Genomic DNA, 25,835 nt, shown 5'->3' on the forward strand with positions numbered 1-25,835 from the left:
CAATTGCAAGATGAGGCAAGCTAAGAAATAATTTTAAACCATATCAGCGAGGGGAAGAAGCCCAGTCACGCATTCCATAGCACTCCTTTCAGCTGAAGCAGTAGAAATGTTAATTAACGTCTAGCCATATGATAGATTTTATAAAAGACAATAAACTGAAACTCAGTCCAGATAAGGGGTTCAATTAGTAGACGGTTTGTTTGGAGGAATTGTGTTTTTTATAAAGGGATTGCATTGCCCTCCCCCATTCTCAAGAAAGAAGTTTCATGGCTTGGGGATGCTTCTAGATCTATCTTCATAGGATTTTATGTACATATATAGCTACAGTAACCACCTAGCTTGACCACAGTAAAGTACTCTACTTGGGTCTACCTTTAAAAACTTACTGGAAAACACAGTTGGTCCAAAATGCAGTGGCCTGCATGCTTTCTGGATCCCACCGTTAGGAGCATATAACACCAAGTTTGCAGATCCTGCATTGGTTACCAGTTGGTTTCTGGGTGCAATTTAAGGAGCTGGTTTTAAGCTATAAAGCCCTTTATAGCTGGCCCCTGGATATCTGCAGGACCACCTATTCCAACCAGTACTAGCCCAGTGAGTTAGACCATTTAATCTTGTTTTCTGAAATTCTTGTGTTGCTGCCTAATTTAGAATTTGCAGAACAGATACTGAAGCAGGAAGACATCAGTAGAGGCGCCAGGACAGCCATAAACTGAATCATGTTTAATAAAACTGTCCCCATTAATTACTTACAGCAACAGGAGTAAGTCCGAGCAGCAGGGACGGTCTTCGGAATTTGACTCACAAAGGGCTTACTTTAGTTGGGCAGATTTTATAGCCCTTTAACCTCCCTCTGCTTCTGGAGTTGCCTAGTTTAGGCATCAGCAAGGGAAGGTTACATATTAATGACAGTTAAGTGTCTAGCAGGTATTGGAGCCTGCTAAGGCAAAAGAGGGAAATAAGTAATTGGGGTTAGAGCAGAAAGTTTGTTATCTCACAGCTCGCAAGAGTAAGTATGAGAGCTAGCTTGTCTGAGCGGCCTCTCTTCCAGGTGTTAGTTGAAACTGTGAGTCAGTCACGTGACAAGTCTATATATACCATAGGCAAAACATTTGAAAATATTATAGTTCTAATTCAAAGTTGCACAAATATTTGAAATGTGAAATGTTTCATGAAATGTGATTTTGGTATGTTTGTTTTATAACATAACATTCAAGATATTAAGCTTCCTTAAAAGAAAGGTGGAGTATATGTGTGTGAATATAAAATTACTCTTGCTTTTAATTTGTCAGGTTTAATTAAAGATTTTGCACCATTCTATTATAATTAATATTTAATAGAAAGAAACACCTGCGTAGGTAATAGACTTTTCCTTATGCTACTGTTACCACCTTAGGTTTTTTTTCTGTTTATTGCAGTAGAATTTTAACAAGCCACTAGAGAATTTTGTACATTATAGCCCTGTTCAGTTACTTCCTTTTACCAGTAAAGTAAAATTTTACTTTTGCATGTCTGGTTTTGATTCACTTCCAGCTAATTAGCAGTCCCCAAGAACATGGTGTTACACATGGATTCCTGAAAGGTTACTGAATTTTTTGTTTGTTTGAACTATTTTTATTCTGGCATCTCCACTCTCTTCAGTACGAGTGATTCAGTGGAGCTTATAAATCAAAATATTCTCACCTCTTTAATACACCGAATAGTTGTATAAAATACAGTAGGCTGGGAAAGAGTAAGTGGACTAAAGTTTCTTGGTGAACTCAGTGACTGAATGGACATAGATTTAGATAGCCTGATCCTAGTCCTATAGTCTCAATTGCTACCTCAAAACAATTAGCCCACTGCTACTGGTTGGTGACCATGTAGAAATGCTACAAATGCATAACTTGTTTGTTTTACCACTGTTCTATGGATGCAATTATTTTGTTCCTCTCTTAATTTGAGGGATTTCTTAGCTATATAGTGCTGCAATTCAGTCCACTAGCTCGTAAGTACTTTGGGGGGCTGCATTGACTGGTATTCTTTCCAGTGTCCAATGTCATGCACTCCAAATATCCCTACTTTCTGTCATCTATAGAAACTCAAGAAAGGGACTCTTAAAAGAAGCTGAATTATGCAATTAACTGTGCATAGAGCTGCATGTATATACATAGTATGCAGACGGGCAGGACAATCAATCCTGCTATTCCAAGCTAAAGCAGACTTGTTCCCTGCTCACGCCTTGATTGAATTCATGGGTAGCATATCAGAAAGAGTCTATGTTATTATCCCATTAATATTTTCCCTGTACTGCTGTAAGAAACCTACTTACCTGCTACAGCTTCCATCTGTCATGGTCTCTGGATCATTGCTCTTTCATTTTGCTGCACCATTAGGCCTCTGGGATAACTCTCTATATAGTGGGAGTTGGCCAGCCACTCTAAAAATGCAGGCAGGCTGTGGAAGCTGGTTATAGTTTTGTGCCTGGCTAGTTTGTGGTTTCTTTCAAAAGAAGGTTCTGTTGCTATGGCACTCCTCTTTTCACTGGGCTAATTTTTAGAATCTTAGAATGGAAGACTGAATTCGGCTGTTAGACAAAGTAGCAATTATTTTTCACAAGAAGGATTTTTAAGTGTTGGACCTGTGCCACATGGCTTTTCTCACGAAGCAAACAGGTCAGTTTTTCCAAGGCCTTTGACATTCAGTCTGTGTTGGGAAGAGTAGATGTATTTTTTCCTAAATATTTTCTTCGCCTACTAAACTTCAAGTATGTAAACAATCCCATTCCTTATTTATCTGTTTCTTTGGTTCCCATGCAGATTAATACAAAAAACCCAGAATGAAATCCAAATGTAAACTGTCAATATCTGAGGCTTACTAGTTTGTGCTGAAGTTGTGATGTTCCGTAGATTAAGAGATTTAGGTTTGATATATGAATTAGGAAAGATTTAAGTCTTAACAAAGTGTCCTTAACTTAGTCAATTATCAGGAGAATCAGTCTTTATTACTTATTTATCTTGATTGCTGCTCCACTTTACAAATGTTTTTATTTAAGTAATAGTTCTAGAGTATTGTGATACTACTAGATAGCGTTTCTAAGAATTCTTAGTTCAAGGACTTGTATACTAGGATTTTCCTGCCTTTTTTCACTTCAGACTGTGCACTCCTGGAATCTGCTGCTGAGGGTGAGGGCTTGAACTAGGATGCAGAAGGCAGCTGTAGAGAGAAGAAAATTGGCTCAAATGGGAAAGAAGTCCCTTGGGTGCTGTTTCATCTTCTGCCTCATCCTATAATGTTCAAGATGTTCTCAACCCTTGGGAGTTAATTGCAGGCAGTTACACTGGGAAGAAGACAAAAAAACCCCAAACTTATTTCTAGAAAATTCCTCCCATGAGGAATGTTGCTGAGTAATGTATATTAATGCTCCATGTTGGAATGTGTTATCTTTACAAGTACTAAAATACTCAAGTTGAGCTAGTTAATAGCATAATATTTTAGATGGTGGTGATTGGTTATTTATTGTTAATATGCTGTCATGCGTATCATATGTTCAAAAAGGCATCGTCATATTGTCCCCCATTGCAGCATAAATATTATATAGAAATTTCATAAATTACAGATGATTTCAGGTATCTGTGTTTAACATTGTGTATGATTTTAGTTTGATTTATTGTAGGTGTGTTTCCATATTAATATTTCCCAACTCTCTTATGAAAATAAATCTTGTAGCATTTTGTACATTGACTTAATTTTCATAGGTTCCAAAGGTATAGATATAGGAAAAAATAAAAACAGAACATTAATCTTAGGTAGTTTGAAGGATACATTTAAACAAATGCTGAGAGCACTTTTAGTCTCATTCATACCACAATCAGAATTCTAATTCCAAAGTGAGCCTTAGAAATCTACACATTCTTTTTACAGAATAACTTTTGTAGATTTCTATGCTTCTTAAACATGTCAGCATGAAAATTCTTCTTTTAAAGAGGAGAAGAATGGTTCATTTTTCATTGCACAAATAAGGATGTTCATAGATTATTGGAAAAAAGCAATTGTAGACTTTTGCGTATACCTATTTATATGCCTAATTAATTAAAATAGTCCTTGAGGAATGAAGCTTACTGATCTCCAGAGTTCTAAATAAAATTAGAGAAAATAGTTTGTCCTCATAGTAAGAAATTTAACTAAAAAAATAATTTTGAGAAGATACATAGGTTTTGACAATTAGATTTAAAATTATGCAAGTCATTTTATTTCCATAATATAGGTATTTGACAAAAGAGATTATAAAAGTAAGTTGGGCCAAGTACTTCCTACTTTTTGTCTTGTTACTTCTGTTGTTTTACCAATTAATGTTCTGATTGCAGAATGCATACGCGGCAACTATCATAAATGGGACAAATTTTTGTACCTCAGCTGAAGATGCCTGTGTTATTTTATCAAAAAATGTAACCAGCAGCATGACAGTTGGCTGCTTCAGTGACTTTGCTGCCTTTCTTGGGAAGGTAAAATTTTATTTAACTTTTTTTCCTCAATGAACATCCTGTTTGCTCCATACGTTGTATCAGTATGGATTCAAGGTTAAATTCTCATTTTATGGAAATTAAATGGTTCCCTGCAAGCCAATAAAATATATGTAATATTCATAACCATGTTTAATGCAAGGACTTGATCTTTGAGCAAACTCAAAAGTACGGTTTGGGCTGGTAATTATGTCAAATTATAATTTGTACTTGGGTATTAGATTAGACCTATGTCCTCCCATTTGCGGCCCCCCTTGATATATACTTTGCAGATGTACCATAATACACGTTTGCAGCCAGACTAGACCCACTATAGTTGGTACATACCATGTGTTGACTGTGGCATTCAGTTGTGTCTTATAGTAGTTCCAGCACCACAGTGTAGCTGCTTCCATCATAATGGCAAGCTGTGGATTTAGAAGAATCAAAGGTGTCCAACTGTTCAAGTGAAGGGAAAAAGAGATGGTTCTTAATGGGAAACCATGATTCATTCATAGAATGAACTAAAACAATGAGGATATTTTCTTCAATTAATTTGAGGCAACATATCATAGGACTAAAAAGCCAAAAGCGAAGAAAATAGTCAACCAGTGTTTATCTTGTATTGAGACAGAATGGAAGTTTTAAGTGAACATGTCCCAGTGGACTTTTGAAAACAATCATAATTACATATTACATACAGTTGTGATCTTCTCTTGATGAGTCACCTTTTGAAATATATCTGCTTTTATTTTAATATAGGTGTTTGTAGCATGTTTCACCATTTTTGGAGGCTTGATGGCATTTAACTACCACCGGGAGTTACATGTTTGGGCCATGCCACTGCTGCTGGTTGCTGTGTTGGCATATCTCACTGCCCATAACTTCTTATCAGTATTTCAGACTACAGTGGATGTTCTTTTCCTTTGCTTTGCTGTTGATGTAGAAACAAATGATGGGTCTTCAGATAAACCTTACCTAATGGATCAAGACTTAATGGTAAGCACTCCCAAAAGCAAACCTTCAACTTTAATTTTGGTGAAATGCAGACCTCTAACCTAAGATAAGCAACTGCCAAGTTATCTTTCTTTTAAGGCTGTTTTTGTGTCCTTTTTAAATTTACTGTATGACAAATAGAATTCATCTAAGGGCAAGAATTCAGCAGTTAGGACAATTTGTGTTTCAGATGTAAATTCCTTATGGTCTTAATTCTTTAAAATGAGGTGATTACGTCAAAGGTAATATTTGATAGTATTCTATTTTTTAGAAAATAACTCTATTCCTATGTAATTTAGTACTCTGTTGTCCAGTTTAAACATGGCGGCAAATATTTTGTGAAATTTATTCCAGTTTCTAATAGCAGTATCAGTTTCTAGATTTTTAAAGTTTCTTAGATGCTTCAGTGGTTGTCATAAAAGTAAACTTCAAGAATTTCCCCCCTAAAATATAGCTTAAAAACCTGTCAGTCACAATTGTCACAACTATTTTCTTCCCATTTCACATTCCTTTAGAAAATTTCACCTAAAACTAAAGCTTACCATTTTCAACTAACAGGATTTCATATTTAATTTTTTTTCCCTGGTAACTGGGCCATCTTTTATTAAAGCTTTTAAAACATTTTTTATTAATGAAAAGGTGTTGCCTGCTGATGTCAGATGCTATGTCTTTATAGACTAGGCATTTAATGTGATTTTCTAAACATTTATATCTGTTTTCAAGTTTGCAAGATAGTAATGCAATGCTAAACAGAATTAATAACATGTAAACCCCACTTAACTAAGGGGACTTTTTTCAGTATGCTTAGGATTTTTTTACTTAAAGTCCAACCTTTTGTTTACAAGATTAGACCTATAGGTTCAATCAGTCTGAATCATTACTTAAAATTGCAGTTTTAGTTATATATTTTCTATATTGATGAAGACTTATCTTAGTTCTAAATTTGTGCAATAAAATATGTCATGTAATTGTTTTCTCAGACAATAAAACAGCATTTTATAGGAAATTAGTTTTGTTACTGTTTTTATTTCATGTATTCATTTTTTTATTTATTTATCAAGAATATATAATTTTATTTACTCTAGGCTATATATTTCATCCCAGAATACAAATAGCTTAGGTTAAAATTTAATACTGGGTTGCTAATCTTAATCTATTGACTTGACTTGAGATTGCTCAAATAATAATAGTATTGAATATAATACAGTTGAATAATGTATTGCTATTTATTTGCAGAACTTTGTCTATCAGAACAGCAAGCTTGCAAAGATTAAAGAGAGAACTAAAAAAATATTTTATAACAACGAATACAGCACTGAACTTCAGCCTATGGTAAGAAACAAACCAAATCTAAACATCAGTAGGTATTGCTTGTTCTGTGACAGGCAGCTTGTATTGGGTGTACAGGACTTTGTGCACAGAACTGTACTGTGTCCATTACAGCTAAACATTTAATAACAGAAGTCCTGCTGTTGAAAGCCCCCTCAACCAAATGGGGCAGTAGCAGAGGGGAGGTGGGAGTATCTGTTGCCAACACCCACACAAGCCTGCCAGATCACTTTGGGGATCTCCACTTCATGCCCCATCTTGCTCTGCGCCAGAGGGCCTGGATGCAGTGATTCTTCCAGGTGAAAGAATTCCACCTGGGCAGATAGTTACGCTGCCAATGTTGGTTCTGGTATGGTGAGTTACCTCCCCTCATCTGGCATCTGGATGGAGCAGAACATGGGAATATGTTTTTAAATAAATCACTCCAGTTTACGTTTTTAATCAGAGTTACCAAACCACAGGTAGAAAGAATTCCCACTGGGATGAATGGGAAGCAGAATCCCCTGATTTTTCATCATATTTGGGGAAGTTGTAAGAGATACAGTGGGGCAAAAAAGTATTTAGTCAGCCACCAATTGTGCAAGTTCTCCCACTTAAAAAGATGAGAGAGGCCTGTAATTTTCATCATAGGTATACCTCAACTATGAGAGACAAAATGGGGAAAAATAAATCCAGAAAATCACATTGTCTGATTTTTAAAGAATTTATTTGCAAATCATGGTGGAAAATAAGTATTTGGTCACCTACAAACAAGCAAGATGTCTGGCTCTCACAGACCTGTAACTACTTCTTTAAGAGGCTCCTCTGTCCTCCACTTGTTACCTGTAGTAATGGCACCTGTTTGACCTTGTTATCAGTATAAAAGACACCTGTCCACAACCTCAAACAGTCACACTCCAAACTCTACTATGGCCAAGACCAAAGAGCTGTTGAAGGACACCAGAAACAAAATTGTAGACCTGCACCAGGCTGGGAAGACTGAATCTCCAATAGGCAAGCAGCTTGGTGTGAAGAAATCAACTGTGGGAGCAATAATTAGAAAATGGAAGACATACAAGACCACTGATAATCTCCCTCGATCTGGGGCTCCATGCAAGATCTCACCCCGTGGGGTCAAAATGATCACAAGAACGGTGAGCAAAAATCCCAGAACCACACGGGGGGACCTAGTGAATGACCTGCAGAGAGCTGGGACCAAAGTAACAAAGGCTACCATCAGTAACATACTACGCCGCCAGGGACTCAAATCCTGCAGTGCCAGATGTGTCCCCCTGCTTAAGCCAGTACATGTCTGGGCCCGTCTGAAGTTTGCTAGAGAGCATTTAGATGATCCAGAAGAGGATTGGGAGAATGTCATATGGTCAGATGAAACCAAAGTAGAACGTTTTGGTCTAAACTCAACCTGTCATGTTTGGAGGAGAGAGAATGCTGAGTTGCATCCAAAGAACACCATACCTACTGTGAAGCATGGGGGTGGAAACATCATGCTTTGGGGCTGTTTTTCTGCAAAGGGACCAGGACGACTGATCCGTGTAAAGGAAAGAATGAATGGGGCCATGTATCGTGACATTTTGAGTGAACACCTCCTTCCATCAGCAAGGGCATTGAAGATGAAACGTGGCTGGGTCTTTCAGCATGACAATGATCCCAAACACACCGCCCGGGCAATGAAGGAGTGGCTTCGTAAGAAGCATTTCAAGGTCCTGGAGTGGCCTAGCCAGTCTCCAGATCTCAATCCCATGGAAAACCTTTGGAGGGAGTTGAAAGTCCGTGTTGCCCAGCGACAGCCCCAAAACATCACTGCTCTAGAGGAGATCTGCATGGAGGAATGGGCCAAAATACCAGCAACAGTGTGTGAAAACCTTGCGAAGACTTACAGAAAACGTTTGACCTCTGTCATTGCCAACAAAGGATATATAACAAAGTATTGAGATGAACTTTTGATATTGACCAAATACTTATTTTCCACCATGATTTGCAAATAAATTCTTTAAAAATCAGACAATGTGATTTTCTGGATTTTTTCCCCCATTTTGTCTCTCATAGTTGAGGTATACCTATGATGAAAATTACAGGCCTCTCTCATCTTTTTAAGTGGGAGAACTTGCACAATTGGTGGCTGACTAAATACTTCTTTGCCCCACTGTACATTAGAACAAGAAGGTACGCAACTGCAAGATTCTAGGAGTATCAAGTTGTTAAAATTAACATTGCTATGATCACTGCACTGCCTGCTGCACTAATCTATCCCAAGTGTCATAGAGTCTACTTCAAATAGATAATTCCACTGTAAAACAGTAACATATTCTTTAAAATAGCATCTGTGCAGCATTTTTGGCATTTGAGCAGAATAAGCCATTGGGATGCTTCCCAAAGTATCATTTTGCTGTCAGGGGTTTTACAGTAGCAGCGATCATTTTTCTGCCAAAATAGTTCATGCCAGAAAAGAAAATCTGCACGTAGGGGTCATATTTCTGGATTTTTGTTCAGGCTGCACACTCTGGTGGGCTTAGGTCCTTGCATCTTTTTTTGGAAATAGTGTAAGTGGGTTGTGCTGCCTGGAATCTCTGGTTTTAGGTTTATTATGTTTATATATGCCTCTGCTTGGTTTAGTCATCATACGGAGCTCTTTGTGCATTTCTGCCCCCCCCAAAAAAACCCTCAAAATTACATATGCACTGATAGAATGCAAAAATATTTTTTATACTAAACTTTTTTCTCTACTATTTACAGACTTTCTATTACCGTTACGGCTAATTTCATGCTTTATGTTCCTTATTGCAGAGCCGAAATTGAGATGGCTTTAATACTATATAAAGATAAAATGAAGACTACCAGTACTTTAAGAAAAATAATCCCCTGAATTGGTTTGTATATTTTGCACTAAAAGAGATGATTTGGTTCACTCTCACTTTGTAAAAAAATGTCTTCAGCATTTATGGTTTTGTTAAAATTTTATTTAAGGTATTTTAATTAAAGTATATTAATGACCAACTATGTTGTACATTTTATGGTTTCATTTAGATCTTCGGCATCCATTCTTAACCACAGTGCCAAAATGACTATCCATCTGTTGCAGTACCACAACACAAGTTCCACCCTCTCTTACTTATACTGCAATGTTGCATCCAAGTACATAAGGGGGAGGGGATTGTGTTGCAACACGAATTCTGTAATTTTTCCCCTCCTCTACAGCTGCCCATGATTTAGATACAATAAAAAATAGCTCAGTATTAAACTGTTAAGAAAAAATAAAGATGACACAGCAACCATTTTATTCTCCTAAAGAATGCACTGAGAAATCAAGAGAGTTTTTTAGATGACCATATAATATAGTTCTTTTTGTTGCCCATCTTTGTGAATAGCTTAGCACATTTCTAAGCTAACAGCTCAGTAAGAAACTTGAAGATTATGGTTTTATTTTCAGACATCCTGAAAATGGAAATGTTGGATAACTCAGAGAGATTTTTAATGTTAAAAACCAAGAATTTGAGAAACACCTATAGAAAGTACTAATGAATCACTTTGCTATACATTTTATAAGAGATATTACATGGGGAGGATCATTTTCTTTTGTATCACAAAGGTAGCGAGTTTACTCATTCCTTTTTTCTGGATATTTAGCTGTATACTTCCTTATTAAAATTCAAATCCTAATTTCCAAGGTTATGAGAGATACATACTATCCTGTTGGTAATTGTGCAGAAAAGAAACAAAATAATCCAGCTGTGTATATCAATCAAGAGTAGACCACTTTTCTTCAGCTTCTAAGGATCATAGGAAGTATATTGGGATGGCAACATGGAGACTGGAATTTTCAAGCCTTACTAAATACCCTACATGCAGGCTTAAAAAACAAAGCAGGAAAACTGTACCACCAAAAATGGGTGATTTGATGCTGAATGTCAATGGCGTGTTCTTAGGCAGGTCTGGTAACAGCCAAAAACGGTGGGGTCTGTGGTTGGGAATTGAATTGCCCACCCCAAATATGTACTTGACAGTATTTTCAGTTACTTGGATTCTAAAGTTTGATTTGGGAAAAAAGTCCTTGTCAAAACTTGTTAAGCAGCAAGTAGCATCAAGATGATTGTGCAATTATTTCTTAATTATCCACTCAGTTGAAAAAGAATGTATTTTACATAGGCTCTAAGGCATTTACAGAAGCACCAGAAACTTCTCAATTGCAAAAATAGGATATATATATATATATATATATATATATATATATATATATATATATATGTATTTCTGCTGAAAATATATTGAAGACATTGTAGGAATGTATAGGGTAGAGCTTTCTATGTATTGGAAAGATACTTCTAATAAATAAATGAATGGGAAGCTGGTATGATGCCAGGAGTATTTTTTACAAGGATGCCTATGGGACCCTTAGTGACTCCAAAGTCATTTGTAGAAAATAAAGCATGGATGATTGCAGTTCTCTAAAATAATTCCTTGGTTTAGTCCTTGGATTAGCAGACTTCAGATACTATGAAAACATTGTTAAATAGTTTTAGTACAAATGATGCTATTTATGTCAACCACACAATTAGGCAAATGACATAAATTGATGCAAATGATGTAAAGTTAGATTTAACACACAGATTTAATCTACATCCTCTCCCTGTGAATGATCCATTATACTGAGGTTTTACTATACTTGGAAGTGTGCCTGACAACCAGGGCAGTGGAGAGGAGGGTGATAAACTGAACAAAAAAGCAATCTCTCTCGTTCAATTTATAAATAATAAATGGGTAATTTCTGACACCCCCCAGCAACCATTTTGTGAGGCTCCCACAAATATGCTCCCAAAAGTCCACCTGTCAATTCCCTCCCAAAAGATTGACAATTTTTTTCCCCTTGGACAATCTGATAAAGAAGAACATGATACCCTTGTAATGAAGTCTGGAAGGAATTGATAGCATTTCTCTTGAAATTCTATAGGAAAGTTCTATGTGAGTCAGATCTGATTTGGAGAAAAGATACTTGTGTGTACCTCAAACTCCGTCAAATCAATTTGGAAGATACATCTTTATTTGGAGTTCAGGGAATCAAAATTGCCTTTGAATTAAAGCTTAAAAATAGATATTTGCATCCCCTTAGTACTTTATGTAGATGTTCTGGAATACTAGTTTCAAATTTTCAATGTAATAGGCAAGCTGAAACCACCATAAGAATCCAATAAATGTGTCCTCTATTAAACTTGCAACTGAATCGAAAGGAAGGTGCTAGATTTGAGAAATTCTGAGGTGGCAAGAGAAAATGGCACTATAAAGTATGATTGTGTGTCCCCCTACATCCAACACCAGTAGAACAGTATGAAAGGCTACTCTTTTTTAAAGTAGTTGTGACTTAATTAGATTAGTATTTTCTAACAGGCAAATTGACCTCTTAATCAGCAGCGTTAGTTAAATAGAATCTTATTTCACTGTTGTACTTCTACCTTAACATGGGGTTTTTACTTTTCTAGTTTTCATGTTGGATGTCCATTACCCTAGGCATTCACGTTCTTCTACTAGTTTGACTTGTTTGTTACAATTTTACTTATTTGTTTGATTTTGAAGCTGTGTGGCTCCAACTGACTCTTAGATAGCTTCTGTAAACAGAAGCTATCATTTGTTTTTAATAATACAAATTCTTCTATGTCTTCAAGAAAACAACATTTATTTATAAAAAATACAACAAGATCAGTTGATGATGAGAAATGTGGCAATAAATACAATTCAAAGGAAAGGCAATTCTACATGGATATATTATGGCACAGAAAATAAAGTCAATGACCTTCAAAATGTAGAGACTTTTGTGGACTGAGAACTTAATACTAGTTCCCTTCTAAGAAAGAAAGCTTTTCCTAGAATTTTGGTGAATTTAGACATTGGAATGAAACATACACAATCACAAATGCACATTTATTATTTCTACTATGACTTCAGGAGATTAGCAAGCAAGTACTCACGAAATAACCAACATTTTTAACTAATAAGCCACAACCTTTATTTTGGTGGCATGGTCCAGAATTAGCTTTATGAATAAAGGCTTCTACAGTCTTCCACAGAATGGAGCTGTAAATAAAAAAGTTTTTTAAAAATAAAAGGAAAAGCTTGGTATGGTATGTAAAATGCCTATTTCAGAACAAGATTGTAAAAAAAATGCATAGTTTCTTATTAAAAGACTTGGCTGTATACGAGAACTTCCCTTTCACAGTATTCCTTTTTACTTCATATGCTGTTATTGGTTATGCTGTAGACTGCAAATGTTACAGCATTAAAGGCAACTAGAGAAGAAAAGGGCAGAGAAAGGAAAAAGGAATGTTATGTAAGGCAATATTTCCTTAAGTACATGAAGCATAATGTGTAAAGGATGGGTAACAATTCCACAAGGCTAGTTTCGTTTTTCTTGAATAAAATAATAAACTAATACTGAGCTTTTGAGGCAAATCTAGTAATCAATGCCTTGGTCACTGTATTGACCGTGGTAATCTCTCTGATATTCATCTTGGTATTCGCCGTGATAGTCATCTGGATATTCTGCCTGATAATCACTATCACTGATTTCTGACCCATTAGTTCCTGTTCCTTGGCTCCCATTATGAATGACAGGTTCTGTTGGTGCAGCACAATACTTAGGATCATACACTTGCCGTCCAAGCCCATACACACTCATCCCTTTCTGTGAAGCCACTTTGTTGGTGCCCATTTGTAGTGAAATTGTAGTGTTATCCATGGGCTGTAATGTGAGCTTCTGGTCATAGATGTCTCGTCTTGTTCCTGGTGCAAGCATCCCTGCCTAAAAAACAAAAAAATTATTTCAGGGATTACAGTGACTACTAACAATAAATGGTACAACTAGGATATATGTGAATTAAAGTTCATTCAACAGTGCTGCTCAATACTTTTACACAGAACAACTGACGGACTGCGAAATAGGGAAACTAATTTGTTGGACCTTCTTGCTTCAGTCCTTATAGTTACTGTGAATACAAAGAGAAGTCTTGAGAATATTTTGCTTTTCCCCCAAGATTTAACTGAAGGATTAAAAGTGGACTGAGAGTTAACCAGTTCTCACCTTTCCAATAATTAAAACTATTGAATACAAGGTGGTTTTGAAATCTAAATCAGAGAGTAGATATTACTTACCTGACTGGCTCCTTTATTAGTCCCCATCTGCAGGCTAATTGTTGTCTGGTCAAATGGCTTATCTGTTTGCATCTTTGGATCATAGAGATGCCTCCTAGTTCCATAAGCTGTCATTCCTGCCTGGCTGGCACATTTGTTAGTCCCCATCTACAGTCAATTAGAAAATCCAAAAGAAGAAAATAGTACCCAAATGTCTGCTGTGATAGGCATGACTAATATCCAAATATGCATCCATTTCAGAGAGTAAACTGGTAAAGCTAAAAGAACTTGAACCCAAGGAACCTGGGTTTAAGACGGGTGGGATCTCAACCCCAAATGATACCCAAATACTTGCCTTGCCCAGAAATTAATTTAACAAAAACTGATGTTTAGAAAAAATATGCACAAACACGCACTGGATATCCACAAAAAACAAGGCAAAACTTAAAGACCCATGTATGAAAAATCCAGGCAAAATGTAACATACATACAGTAATGGAAACAAAACAGATCATCACAAATGTCAAATACTCTGGGGAAAAAAAAAAGACAAAACAAAAACCACACTAAACCCATCATACCTTTTTTCAAGGCTGGAACAAGATATACTGTACAGGCAACAGATCCTGCCCCCTGCTGTATCCACCATTCCTAATATTTCAGGATGTCCTTACTTTTACTATAAAACCTTACACCATCACCCAATTTAGCTTTTCTATTCTCTGGGATGGAACGTTAACATTCTTGGCTTCAGTTACATATTTTTAATTTTCTAAAAATGACTTAGGGACTATGCCACCTCCCTGTTAATCAGAATGCTTGGCAGCTGACAACAATGGTACTCATGGGCACAACATTACCTAATGATGCCAAAACAAAAGCCCATCAAAATTCACATCTTGGTGATGATGTTGGAATTTTTCCTGGTTATGGAAAAATCTGTTCTGGATATATTTTGGCAATATCTATACATCTGATAAGAAGCAAAAGCCATGTTGAACCAGTCAAATGTCTCCTTGGGAACATGTATTTTCTGCTTTTTCCAGCCTTCTCCCCCAAATCCTACATACCCAAAGAGTCAAATGTCTGATAAATGTCATTGTAACTGTAACGGGCATAAGGAATAACCTTGAGGAAAAGGAGAAAGAGCTGTCACCAAGACAACAATCAGATAACAGGAATCTGAGTTCGGGGCAGAAATATAATTTGAGAAAGCACCTCAGACATGACCTCTCTAGTTCTCATGAAGATAAGGGGGTGGGAGTGGGGAGTGTATTCAGACTTGCAAGATTCTATTACTGTAATCTTATAATAAAAGTAGTATTAGCATTCATAACTTTGGTTTCTTAGTTGGAAGGGCTGACAGTAACATATAAAGTGGCCTCTGCTGGAACAAACAGCTGCTTTACTATAGCTTGTCTTTCCTGAGATGACGAGATGAGACCCTACCTGGAGGGCCTTTGGAGAAATGTTACCTTATTGCCAAGTATGGTCTAAAAGTAGTTTAGCTGTATTGGAAAACTGCTCCAAGGTAATGTAGATCTCATTTGTTTTGGAATGCAGTATAAATCATTGGCAATTACATCCCAAAAGCTTTCTCTGCGTATTAATTTAGAATATTTTGTCTTTTTTGCTTACCTGCAAACCGATCACGCTTTGTCCAGCCTTGAGTTTTCCAGCATCAAAACTTCTTGCTTGTTTTTCTGCATATTTAACACCAATATCAATTGTAGTGTGGAACCCCTTAGTTTTTGCCTAGATGGAGGTTAAAATTACACTTAGTATTTCTTCTACTTGTTTCTAATCACTTGAATGTTATGTTATAAAAATATCCAATGCAGTGGTGCTTGTAACAAACTAATAATTGCAGGGTTATGACAGGGATGATGGCATCACGCAAACGCTGCAAAAACACCCCTGCCTCACAATAGCCAACTTCAGTATGTAAGGCATGGCATTTGTATGATTATGTCATCACGCATACTTTGTCAGCCCCTGTGAAAGAATAAAGGTTGATACCATGATACCATGAAATCAATTATCAGATCCTTGATTTGACATTTTGAGATCTTGCTTTGCTATATGGCAAGGTGATGACTTTTGTGCAGAAAAAGGCTTGGGGTTCATTAACTTAATCCTTAAGACAGCCGTTGCCTTAATACAAATTCAAACTATGAAATTTATGGCATGCCTTTTTTTTATGTCTTTAGGTAACAAATGATGTAAACCAATGTTATAAGGTTTGTTATTTACCAGGCATGGCAAATGGTGCATTAGACTCCATAGATCAATATACTTACCAGGCCTGCAAGTGCCACCAGTGATGTCTGAACTTGGGTCATATTTCCATTCTCAAAGAGATCATTTGCTTCAAAAATATCATGGGGTTTCATGCCATATTGTTGTATGGCCTTGATAAAGTTTCCAATGTTCTCCAACTAAAAACAAATGTAGGAAGTTACACTCTCAGGACTTGTTAACATTTCTGTTTACTTAAAGTGGAGCTTTACATTATTTGGAGCTAATAACTGTGGAGGGTTATTGCTTGAGAAAAGCCATATGAGGTGGAGTTGACTTGGAAGGGAGAAATGGTATGGAGGAATGCTTAATCTTTCCTTCACCCACCACTATCACTGTCCTGGCTGTTTTTAATGGTAGTTGTGATTCATGTACACCTATCTGCAAACAGTGCTTTATAGGCTCTTAGCATTAAGATCATTTTAACTGAGGAAAATGGTACTTAAATGAAGCTTACAATTCAGGCATAACAGAAAACAGGAAAAGAATACTTCAGTGATTAACAGGCTACCAGAATGGTGCCGTTTTATTTTATTCAAGTTTGATCCTGTAGTCCCTGGCTAATATGTTTCTACTGTATTTATAATACAGTTTCAAAACTGCAAAAAATACTTTTACTTCAGCATCTGTTCTATGTGAAGGCTCATTTTGTTGGGTGCACGCATAGATCCATTTATTCCTTCCTTATTCATATAATGTGAAAAATTATCTCCTTTAGAAACAATGGGGCAAACGTCTAATTTAAAGGAAATGCAGTTGTTTGTTCTCATTCTTGTAGTACCACAGAGCCTCTTATTTGGAAAGCGAGTACACAGTATCAGATTCCTTTGGCTATGAAAATTTAGAGAAAAACTGCAAAGGGATAGAAAAATCTCCAACCCTGAGAAAACTTTTAACAAAATCTCTACTTCTCTAATTTCCATTAAGAACTATTTTCTTGTTCTTCTATTCCCAGAAAATAAATGTACAGGTATGAAACCTAATTACTGAAATTAGCAATCCTGCTGCTTAAACATTAGTGCTTTACTTAATAAACCATTTATGGTTCCTGAAAAATAAACCTTTAATGGCCTCCTTTTGAAAATCACTGCCTATTAACTTTTATTCATTACAACTCTCCTTAAAGAAGAGACAAATAGAAAATAAAATATAGTTTACCTGGTGCCAGTTTAGTTTGGATTGGTTGATTTTCTTTATTGATCCTGGTTGGAGTTTGTTGATAAGCCTGCAAAAGTAATGAAATAAAGGGCCTTTTTCTATTTTCTTTTTTACATAGCCATAATCAATTTTAGTGTCACACCAAAAAAGTGTTAATGCTGCTATCAAAAGAGTTTTATGCTTTGTTCATACAAGAAAATGATATTGGGTACAAGTTGCATAATTCTTACATTTTCGATGGACTATCTACCTTATAATTCTGTTGAACTATTATATTGTAGTTTCCTGTATGCAAGATATTAGAACTTTTTTGACGTCCCAAATTTTAAAAACCTGACAGCAAAATTATAAGGTATTTTAGCACCAGGCAAGCTTATTTCATAAAGAATGACAAAAAATGCACAAAATGTTGATAATGTTAATTCAGCTGATTATGATTTACTGAGAGACAGGAAAGAAAAGAGACAGTTACAAAGGAGAACTATATTCTGTTATTTTCAAGAGCTACAGAGTTATTTTGGTAGGTACAGTTTTTCAAACATGCACTTTCAACAATTACATAATTTATATGTCTATGGAAAATATATATTGCCTTTCTAAGACACAGAATGCATATATGATGTTATAAAAATGGAAACTATAAATTTTGATCTGTGCCTGGAACAACTGGCAGCTGCTGGTTTAGGCTTAAACAGATCTACCTGAAGGAGGGAAAAAAGTTTGCTTACTCGCATAATATAATTCCATCCTTTAAGCCCAACTGAAAATTTGGTCCAATGCTCATGCCAGTAACTTCTTCAATCCAGTTGCGGAGATCTTCTTCTATCTGTGGATCATATTTCAAAGCAATCTACAAGCCAAAGGAAAAAATAAAAGAATTAATGTCTCTTCTCTAATTTTAATTAAAGTATTTTCATATTTGCTTAAGCAATTATATTTGAGAAACACACCTTTACAAATACAAGTTATTTTAATCATTAATTTTACTAATCTATATAAAAATAAATGTGTAATTATCTCTTAAGTTTTTTCTAAACTATATGGAGAGTAGGTATTTTAGAATTTCTGTCCTGACTTTCCTCTAAGAGTTTAACACACCACATATTCTTTCCTTTCACTTCATTTTTAATCACGTTTGTTAGACTACATGATAGTGAGCCAGTCTGCATTATGCTGATATAAACTCTCCTGAGTATACCCACAGGTTCCTCTCACAAGCAATCATGACTAACAAACATGTATGGCTCTGCCTATGGTTTATTTAGCCTAATATGCAAAATCAGAGACTGTGACCTGTTCCACTTAATAAGGCAAAAGCACCTGCCTGAAGAGGTGGTATGAGCATTATCCTCAAATAAAATCAAATAAAAACATGACTGCTATCTCATGAAACCTGTATATTTTCTTGCTATGGTCTTGACCACTGATGGTGTGCATAAATTGGAAGTGGCCATTTTGATAACCAATCCAACCTTAAGCTTAGGATGATGGGGAGAGAAAACAGTAGAGCATTACAAAACATTCAAACATAAAGGTGTTATCAGAAACAGAGAGTGGAAACTGCTGGCAATTCCACTCATATTTGGCTCCGGTTCCCTCCATTTACTGCTTAAGCCTTCACCCACCATTGCTATGTGTTCTCCTTCCAATAATTTTCAAGGCAACATTCTTAAAAAAAAGTTATCCACAACAGTTCTAGAATATAGGCTCTAGAATCAATATTTATCTGAGACCAACTTCATTTGAGAACAATATTACAGTATTCAGAAAGAATTATTCCTTTCAGTGCTTTGAATGAGGAGGAAACTAAACAGAGGCTAAATAATATTAGAGAACCTAGACCTAAAAATCTGCTTTAAATTGATTGAAAAGTGGACAAAATATAGTTACTGTCTAAGAATGTAATGATTTGCCTTCCTAACTACCAGAATTAAAAACCTGGAAAAGGAACTCTAAGCAGACAGCAGAAGAAACACAAGGGTTTCTATTTCTGGCTGTGCTCAGCCTGGGTCATGAGAAAAAACAATAGGAGAGCGTTTTGAAAAGTGAAATAGAACTTGATTGCTTAAAAAAAAGACAGCTAAATAAAAGAATCACTGAAAACCATCATGACTATCCAATACTATTCAAAACATCATTACCGTTAGGAAGTTGTAATGCTTCAGGACTGTTATTTTTCCTATACAGGGTGAGATGTTGGATTAAGCAATTTAAAAGATCCCCTAATGGGTTCACAGATAAGGTGGTTGCTTCTAATTAATAGAATCTGGCACAGCATATCTATCCCACTGGAAAAACCTTTCAATTTAATTAAGATTTTGCTATTCCACCTTGAAATTATCGTAAATTAAAATGTACACTCTTTCTTTAATGCACAACAGAAATTTGTGCATAATAGCAATCAACACCTTTTGCTCCTGGCAGTTCTGCCAACTTACTCCCAGTTGAGATGCCCTTTCCAGAGCAAACTGAAAAGTTTGTACCTAGGTTTTTGGGTAGTGTCTAAGCAAAAAAATAATGCATTAAAATGTAAATAAACAGAGCTATCATATTTGAACTTCTTTACAACAAAGCCTCTTCCTCAGCGAACTGCACTGACAAAATTAATTTTCATTGGAGCCAAGCAGAAGCCTTCTACCCCATACACCCCACCACCACCCCCGACACTTCTGTGGGAGCAAATTGCATCCACACCATCATACTCAAGCATTTCATCAACTCTGGACCCTCCTATTTGCACAGAACAAACCAGCCAGTTGTTCATATTGAGGTCCCATGGGTAGTTCTTATTTCTTCCATTCTCCACAGGTGATCTTGAATTCACTTTGGCTGCTAAAAGGAGCCACTACCAGGTTTCTCTTCATATACATAGATTTGGGGAAAAACAGACAGTGACTACAGAAAGAGTGAATATAGAAACTAGAAAACTGCAATCATAGTCAATGAATCTCAGTTCCTATTTAGAGGGTGAAGTCCCTCAGAACCCCACTGTATAATTCTTTTAAATCAATGAAATCAATGTCTTTAAAAATGTACTCTGAGCTCATTATTTCTTTATCAGCTTGGAATCTTTTTAATAAAACAGATACAGGGCTAAAAGAGAGCATCATCGCAAGAGGCATTTTGAAGGAAATTGATTCTTATATTGGAGACCACAAAAAGTAAAGTTTTCATCAGGCTAGTACAGCAAAAACAGCAATCAATTCTATCCCTATCTATTTATTTACTTACCTACATACCTACCTACTGGGAAAATAAACTTTTTTCAGTGTTCATTTTGCTAGTTGGGTGTGCATCTGAACTTCAATATTTTCATAGTAAGTCATGGAATAAAATGCTTACTGCCTTGAAATGCATCTATCATCACAGTGTTCCAGCAGCAGCAGCAGCAGCAATAGTTCATTAAATTTGTATGCCACCCGACTCTCATCAACTCTGGGTGGCTCACAACAATCAAAGAAATTACAGTAAAATCAATAAAACATAAAACATAAAGATAACAATGCTGGACTAATCAAATGTTGCCAAAAGCTCCAAATATTTATTTTAGCTTTACATATTTATTTGCTTCTCTTCTACCACATTGCTGAAATGTTTCTAGGGGACTTATATAGTACTTCTTATAAAGTATTAGACAAACTGTGTTATGAAACTTCAGTAATTTTTCTATTGGAGCTTCAGAGGCTCCAATGTTCACAAAGCAATTGTTGCTCTTGATATAGGAAGTGCTTTTTTTTTTTTTTTTTTTGCATTATGCTGCTGCTTTCCTGTCTGTGGAATTGCATCCAAGCCATTCATTCCCATTATGCTCATTATTTCTTTGGAAACTTCTTTGCTGTTTTTTATCCAGGCCACTGGGTATGTTATGACAACATATATGCAAAATGTCTCAATACTTGTCCCTTCTAACTCAGCTTTTCTTCCAAATATACTATTTGTCATAACCAATGCACAGATGCTTCATACACATGCACACTGTCTTTAAAAAAAAAAAAAAAGAGTTAAATTTATACTGGAATTTCAGTATATTCCCAGATATACTAGATGGATGTGATCATGACATTACCAAGAAGCTTAATTTGCAAATAAGAAATATAGTATGGTATTATCATCTTTAGGAGGATACATTTATTCCTGATTCAATATAACATGGAAAACTAGGGGGAAGTTCCTTAAATAAATCGGTGAATGCCTGTCCCAAATGGCATTCCAATTTATGGGTTGTTTATATGCCACATTTCTATGGAAGGAGGGGGAAAAAGGGCAAAATCTGAAATTCTACTTTTCATTGCTTTTAAATCTTACGACTGCAACAATATACATGAAAAGTATTTCAAGCATGTTGTGTACATACAGTGAATATATTGAGGAGAGAGGGAGTGGAATGAAGCTGCTATCCCTGACTCCTACTATATCCTGTGGATTCCACTCATGACCTTTGGACAGAATCAGGAGTCTGAAAAAGGCCATATTTAGACATTGTTGTACATATGTAGATGTGCCACAGCAGAGGATAGCAATTTTTGGTGGCCAAAGGTCATACTTTAAATTGGGGGTGAGTGGAGTAAAAAGTGGGTGGGAGTACACTACATATGTATATACAGTATGTATATATACATATACATATACATATATATATATATATATGTATGTATGTGTATGTATGTGTGTGTGTGTGTGTGTGTGTGTATGTATGTATGTATGTATGTATGTATCTATATATGCATGGTTTCAGGGAACATTTGGGGAGGTTGTTTTTGTGATAGATCTATTTTTAGGGCACACATGATGTCTTTCAGATAAGTTTCTTCTCAACATGGCAGAAAACTTTGTTGGCAGTTTTCAGCATAAAGAGGGATTTGAGGCTGGGGAAAAAAAAAGAATTTAAGGCCACAGGTTGCTCACTCCTGCTCTACAGAATTGGCAAACAGGATAAGCAAGATATACCACACTGTAGACATAGCCCTATATCTCTCTCCTCGCAGGATTCACCCTTCTGTGGAAGTCTGAATAGGGGTAAAGAGTATAAATGAATCTTACATAACAGGCAATTGAGAAAATTTGCAGTGTCTGAAAACACAAGATCAGCAAATTCTACATCTTATTTTGTCTTCTTCATTGCTACCAAAACTAGATCAAATTAGGAAAAATGATAAGGTTTTAAAACATGCTTCTTTAAAAGTCTCCAAGACTTACGCAGGTAGTACTATTAAATTATTCTTCATACAAAATTTGAACAGTCTGTTATCTGTTTGCAGAATTATATATTTAATTAAAACTATACTAATTCTGATTAAGTTTAGAGTTAAATGCATTAAATCCATTCTGTAACAGACCCAAATTTCAAATCAATTCCTAACAAAAAAGCAGTACACATATGCTGAGCAGGGACACTGACAGGAGAAGAGTTTTTGTAACTTCAGCAGGTGGCATGCAGGTGCTGTTTAAGCTGAAGCCCTCGGAACTGTGATTATCATGACATGATTTCATTGCTATAAAAGACAAAATAAATCTGTATGATTGCACTCTACTGGCAATGTCATAGATAGGATATACTATAGCTGCCCTGTTGAAGTCAGCACATTTTATTAATCTTGTCACTAAAAAAAATTAAGCTCTCAGATCAAGTTGAACTCCCAGTGACAAGATGGACATGTCCATCTTGTACTCTTGGCAACAATATGGAAGTGATTAAGTACTGCCTCTTTCCAGGATGCTTCTAGTCTACAGCTCTGAAGTTACTCGCGGTACTAACCAAGTCAAATTCTTCCTCACTTATTTCAAGATCAGCCAACCAAAATCATAGAATCATAGGGTTGGAAGAGGCTCTGGAAATCTTCTAATCCAGCCCCCTGCCCAGCACAGGAATCCTCAGACCATCCCAGACAAATGGCTGTCCAATGTTTGAAAACCTCCAGAAATGGAGCATCCACAATTCCAGGAGGCAGTCTATTCCACTGTTTAATAGCTCTCACGATCAGGAAATTACTCCTTATTGTGAGTTTGGATCTGTCTGGGAAACTTCCACCTTTCAGTTCTTGCCCTACCCTCAGGCACTATAGAGAATAAATCCACACCCTCTTTCCAGTGAGGGCTCTTCAAGTATTGGAAGACTGCAATTAAGTCTCCCCTAAGCCCCCTTCTCTTCTTTAAGCTAAACATATCCAGTTCTGTTAACCATTCTTCATAGAATTGTGCCCACCTCACAAAAACTGGAAAAAAGATTTTGAATTCCATATGAAGAAATGGGAACTCTGGGCTAGCTACTGGTCCCGTTTTCACCCTAGGGCCATAAGATTAGGTAATGTTGTAGTCCATTGCAAATGCAATCTAATAGCTACAATTCATGAAATTTGGCCAGAGGGATTATTTTAAAAACATTTTTGAAACACCAAAATAACTCCCATAGGAAACAATATTAATACAGCTCTGCTTTCATCTACTGAAAAATCTGTTTGGATCATAAATTGTTCTCAACCTTTCCTTCTCCACCTTCTCAACAGAGAGCATAGACAAGCTTTTCCGTTTTTTTAAAGAAACCCTTTGGGTTACTCAACTAACAGATTACAGAACAAGCTCATCACTTTTAATATTCTTTTCTATTAATGCATCTCAATAAACCAACCCAAGTCAATATAGACTCACTGTATTTTTAATATACTCTGAAGCTTAACCTCCAATTAACACAAAAGCATGCAGAGATGTCACATGCACACCAAAACTTAACCAACGCTGTAGTAAGTCTGCACATATGCAGCCTCAGTAACATTAGCAACACTTGAGTGTGAAGTATGATAGTGTACCTTCCTGAAAAATAAAAACACAGCACAACACTTGCAATCCATCCATCCATCCATCCATCCATCCGTCCACATGAATTCTAACTTCCCCATATCTAAGGCTGCAGTTGCTTTAACAGGTATTTTCTGTCAGGCAGAATGGCAGGCCTGGAGCTGTAAGCAGTCTTCTTCAGTCTGGCCATATGTTTAACTGCTACTTTTCTTTAAAGCTGTATCAGCCATTAAATCGGCAAAAACAGGGACAAAATTGCTCCTACTGTTGTGCTGGTGAGATTGGAAACAGTTTGAAAAAATTGCAGTTCTCAGAACACTTGGAGCACGACCACTCCTAGCTGTTTTATTTCATGTTTGGAACACCCAAAGCGGCCACTTTCAAGCCAGAATGTTTTGTATTTGAAGAATTCTTCATTATCTCTAATGATAAAAAAATATTTCATATTAACACTTATCCGAAAATACAGTAAACCCTTGGTTTACCAAACCATTCAGGAAATCTGTGAAGCGAGTGTCCATTACTCCTGAACGTCTGTTAAATACAGAAAATACATCTTGTGTGTTAATTACATCATCTGCTATATTATGTATGCATAATATAGTTTGTTTATTTATTTATTTATTTATTTTTCAAATTTGTATGCCGCCCATCTCCCCCAATGGGTGACTCTGGGCGGCTCACAATAATAATAAAAAAACACAGGACTCTCCAGACACTTGTCTGGAGACCAGACACTTGTCTAGTTTGTCACTTATGGCACTTGTCATTATTTGCACAATAACAATATCAATTTTTGCAATGTCTTTATATTCTAAAGATGAGAAGATGAAATAATATGTTTCCATATGGTCCAAATTTAAGAATGGAATTGCTTAGATTTTAATATTTTTTTTTCTTAGTTTTTTCCCCCGCTTAGGTTTAATTTCTTTTAATCTCTGTAACGTATGTAGCTATTTTAAAAATTGTACTATCACTGGTATATTCTTCATTGTTGTTATAATTCCCTAATAAAATGTTGGTGGTGTCAAATGGAGTATTTGTCTGTTGTATCCAAAGTCTGCTAAATCAAGTTCTAGTAACCCAAAAGCCTACTTGTATTAATATTAATAAATGTATCTCCATGTAATTAATATACAAAGCGCATTAACTTTCTATAAATTAACTAGGCCACATTTCCCCAGTTCAGCACCTCTAACTATTTGGGAATACTGTACAGTGCCCAACTGTAAAAGTTATAGAAACATCAGTACAATATAATGAGTATTATGCACTCAACTCCTGTTTTGTTTGACACTGTAAACCTTTAAACTCTGTACTGCATCCAGCTTTATTTTTTTTTTCAAATGAAACATGCAAAGACTTTATTAAAATCTAGTAGAACACATGCTATAACTAAGTTGTGATTCTGCCAGGCTAAAAACCAAGAAATATCAACTAATTTTGCAGATTAAATGCTGCACTGCATGCAGTTACAATTAGTGTATGATGATAGGTAATTGGTGGTTTAGCACATAGAGATTATTTTATCCCACAATGATTTGCCTGCTAACTACTTCAGCCTACCAGCTCTGGTCTGCAAAAATCTAGAGAATCATTAAATGACAGCAAAGAGTTAGAGATGTTCTGTACCTCTTCTAATGTCATCTAGTGGTTGCCCAAGTT

At 36.0% G+C, this 25,835-nt stretch overlaps 2 protein-coding genes across 2 annotated transcripts in view; one reads left to right on the plus strand and one right to left on the minus strand.

Annotated features, from left to right (window-relative positions):
• Nucleotides 1-9,800, plus strand: part of SLC44A3 (solute carrier family 44 member 3) — a 47,368-nt gene extending 37,568 nt beyond the window's left edge. The window contains exons 13-16 of the mRNA XM_007426729.3: nt 4,347-4,484; nt 5,244-5,480; nt 6,714-6,809; nt 9,591-9,800. Coding sequence (XP_007426791.1) covers nt 4,347-4,484; nt 5,244-5,480; nt 6,714-6,809; nt 9,591-9,602 — 483 coding nt within the window. The 3' untranslated portion in view covers nt 9,603-9,800. The remainder of the gene's footprint in view (nt 1-4,346; nt 4,485-5,243; nt 5,481-6,713; nt 6,810-9,590) is intronic.
• Nucleotides 9,801-12,454: 2,654 nt separating this feature from the next.
• The window catches only part of CNN3 (calponin 3), a 30,018-nt gene continuing 16,637 nt past the window's right edge, over nt 12,455-25,835 (minus strand). Inside the window, exons 2-7 of the mRNA XM_007426727.3 lie at nt 18,107-18,228; nt 17,379-17,445; nt 16,223-16,360; nt 15,561-15,677; nt 13,944-14,090; nt 12,455-13,593 (exon numbers count right to left, since the gene is read on the minus strand). Coding sequence (XP_007426789.2) covers nt 13,246-13,593; nt 13,944-14,090; nt 15,561-15,677; nt 16,223-16,360; nt 17,379-17,445; nt 18,107-18,228 — 939 coding nt within the window. The 3' untranslated portion in view covers nt 12,455-13,245. The remainder of the gene's footprint in view (nt 13,594-13,943; nt 14,091-15,560; nt 15,678-16,222; nt 16,361-17,378; nt 17,446-18,106; nt 18,229-25,835) is intronic.

This window comes from Python bivittatus, unplaced genomic scaffold, assembly GCF_059951505.1.
Source record: "Python bivittatus isolate LINGU-HERP-01145 unplaced genomic scaffold, Pbiv_v1 ctg000700_np1212, whole genome shotgun sequence".
In the NCBI taxonomy this organism is placed as follows: Eukaryota; Metazoa; Chordata; class Lepidosauria; order Squamata; family Pythonidae; genus Python; species Python bivittatus.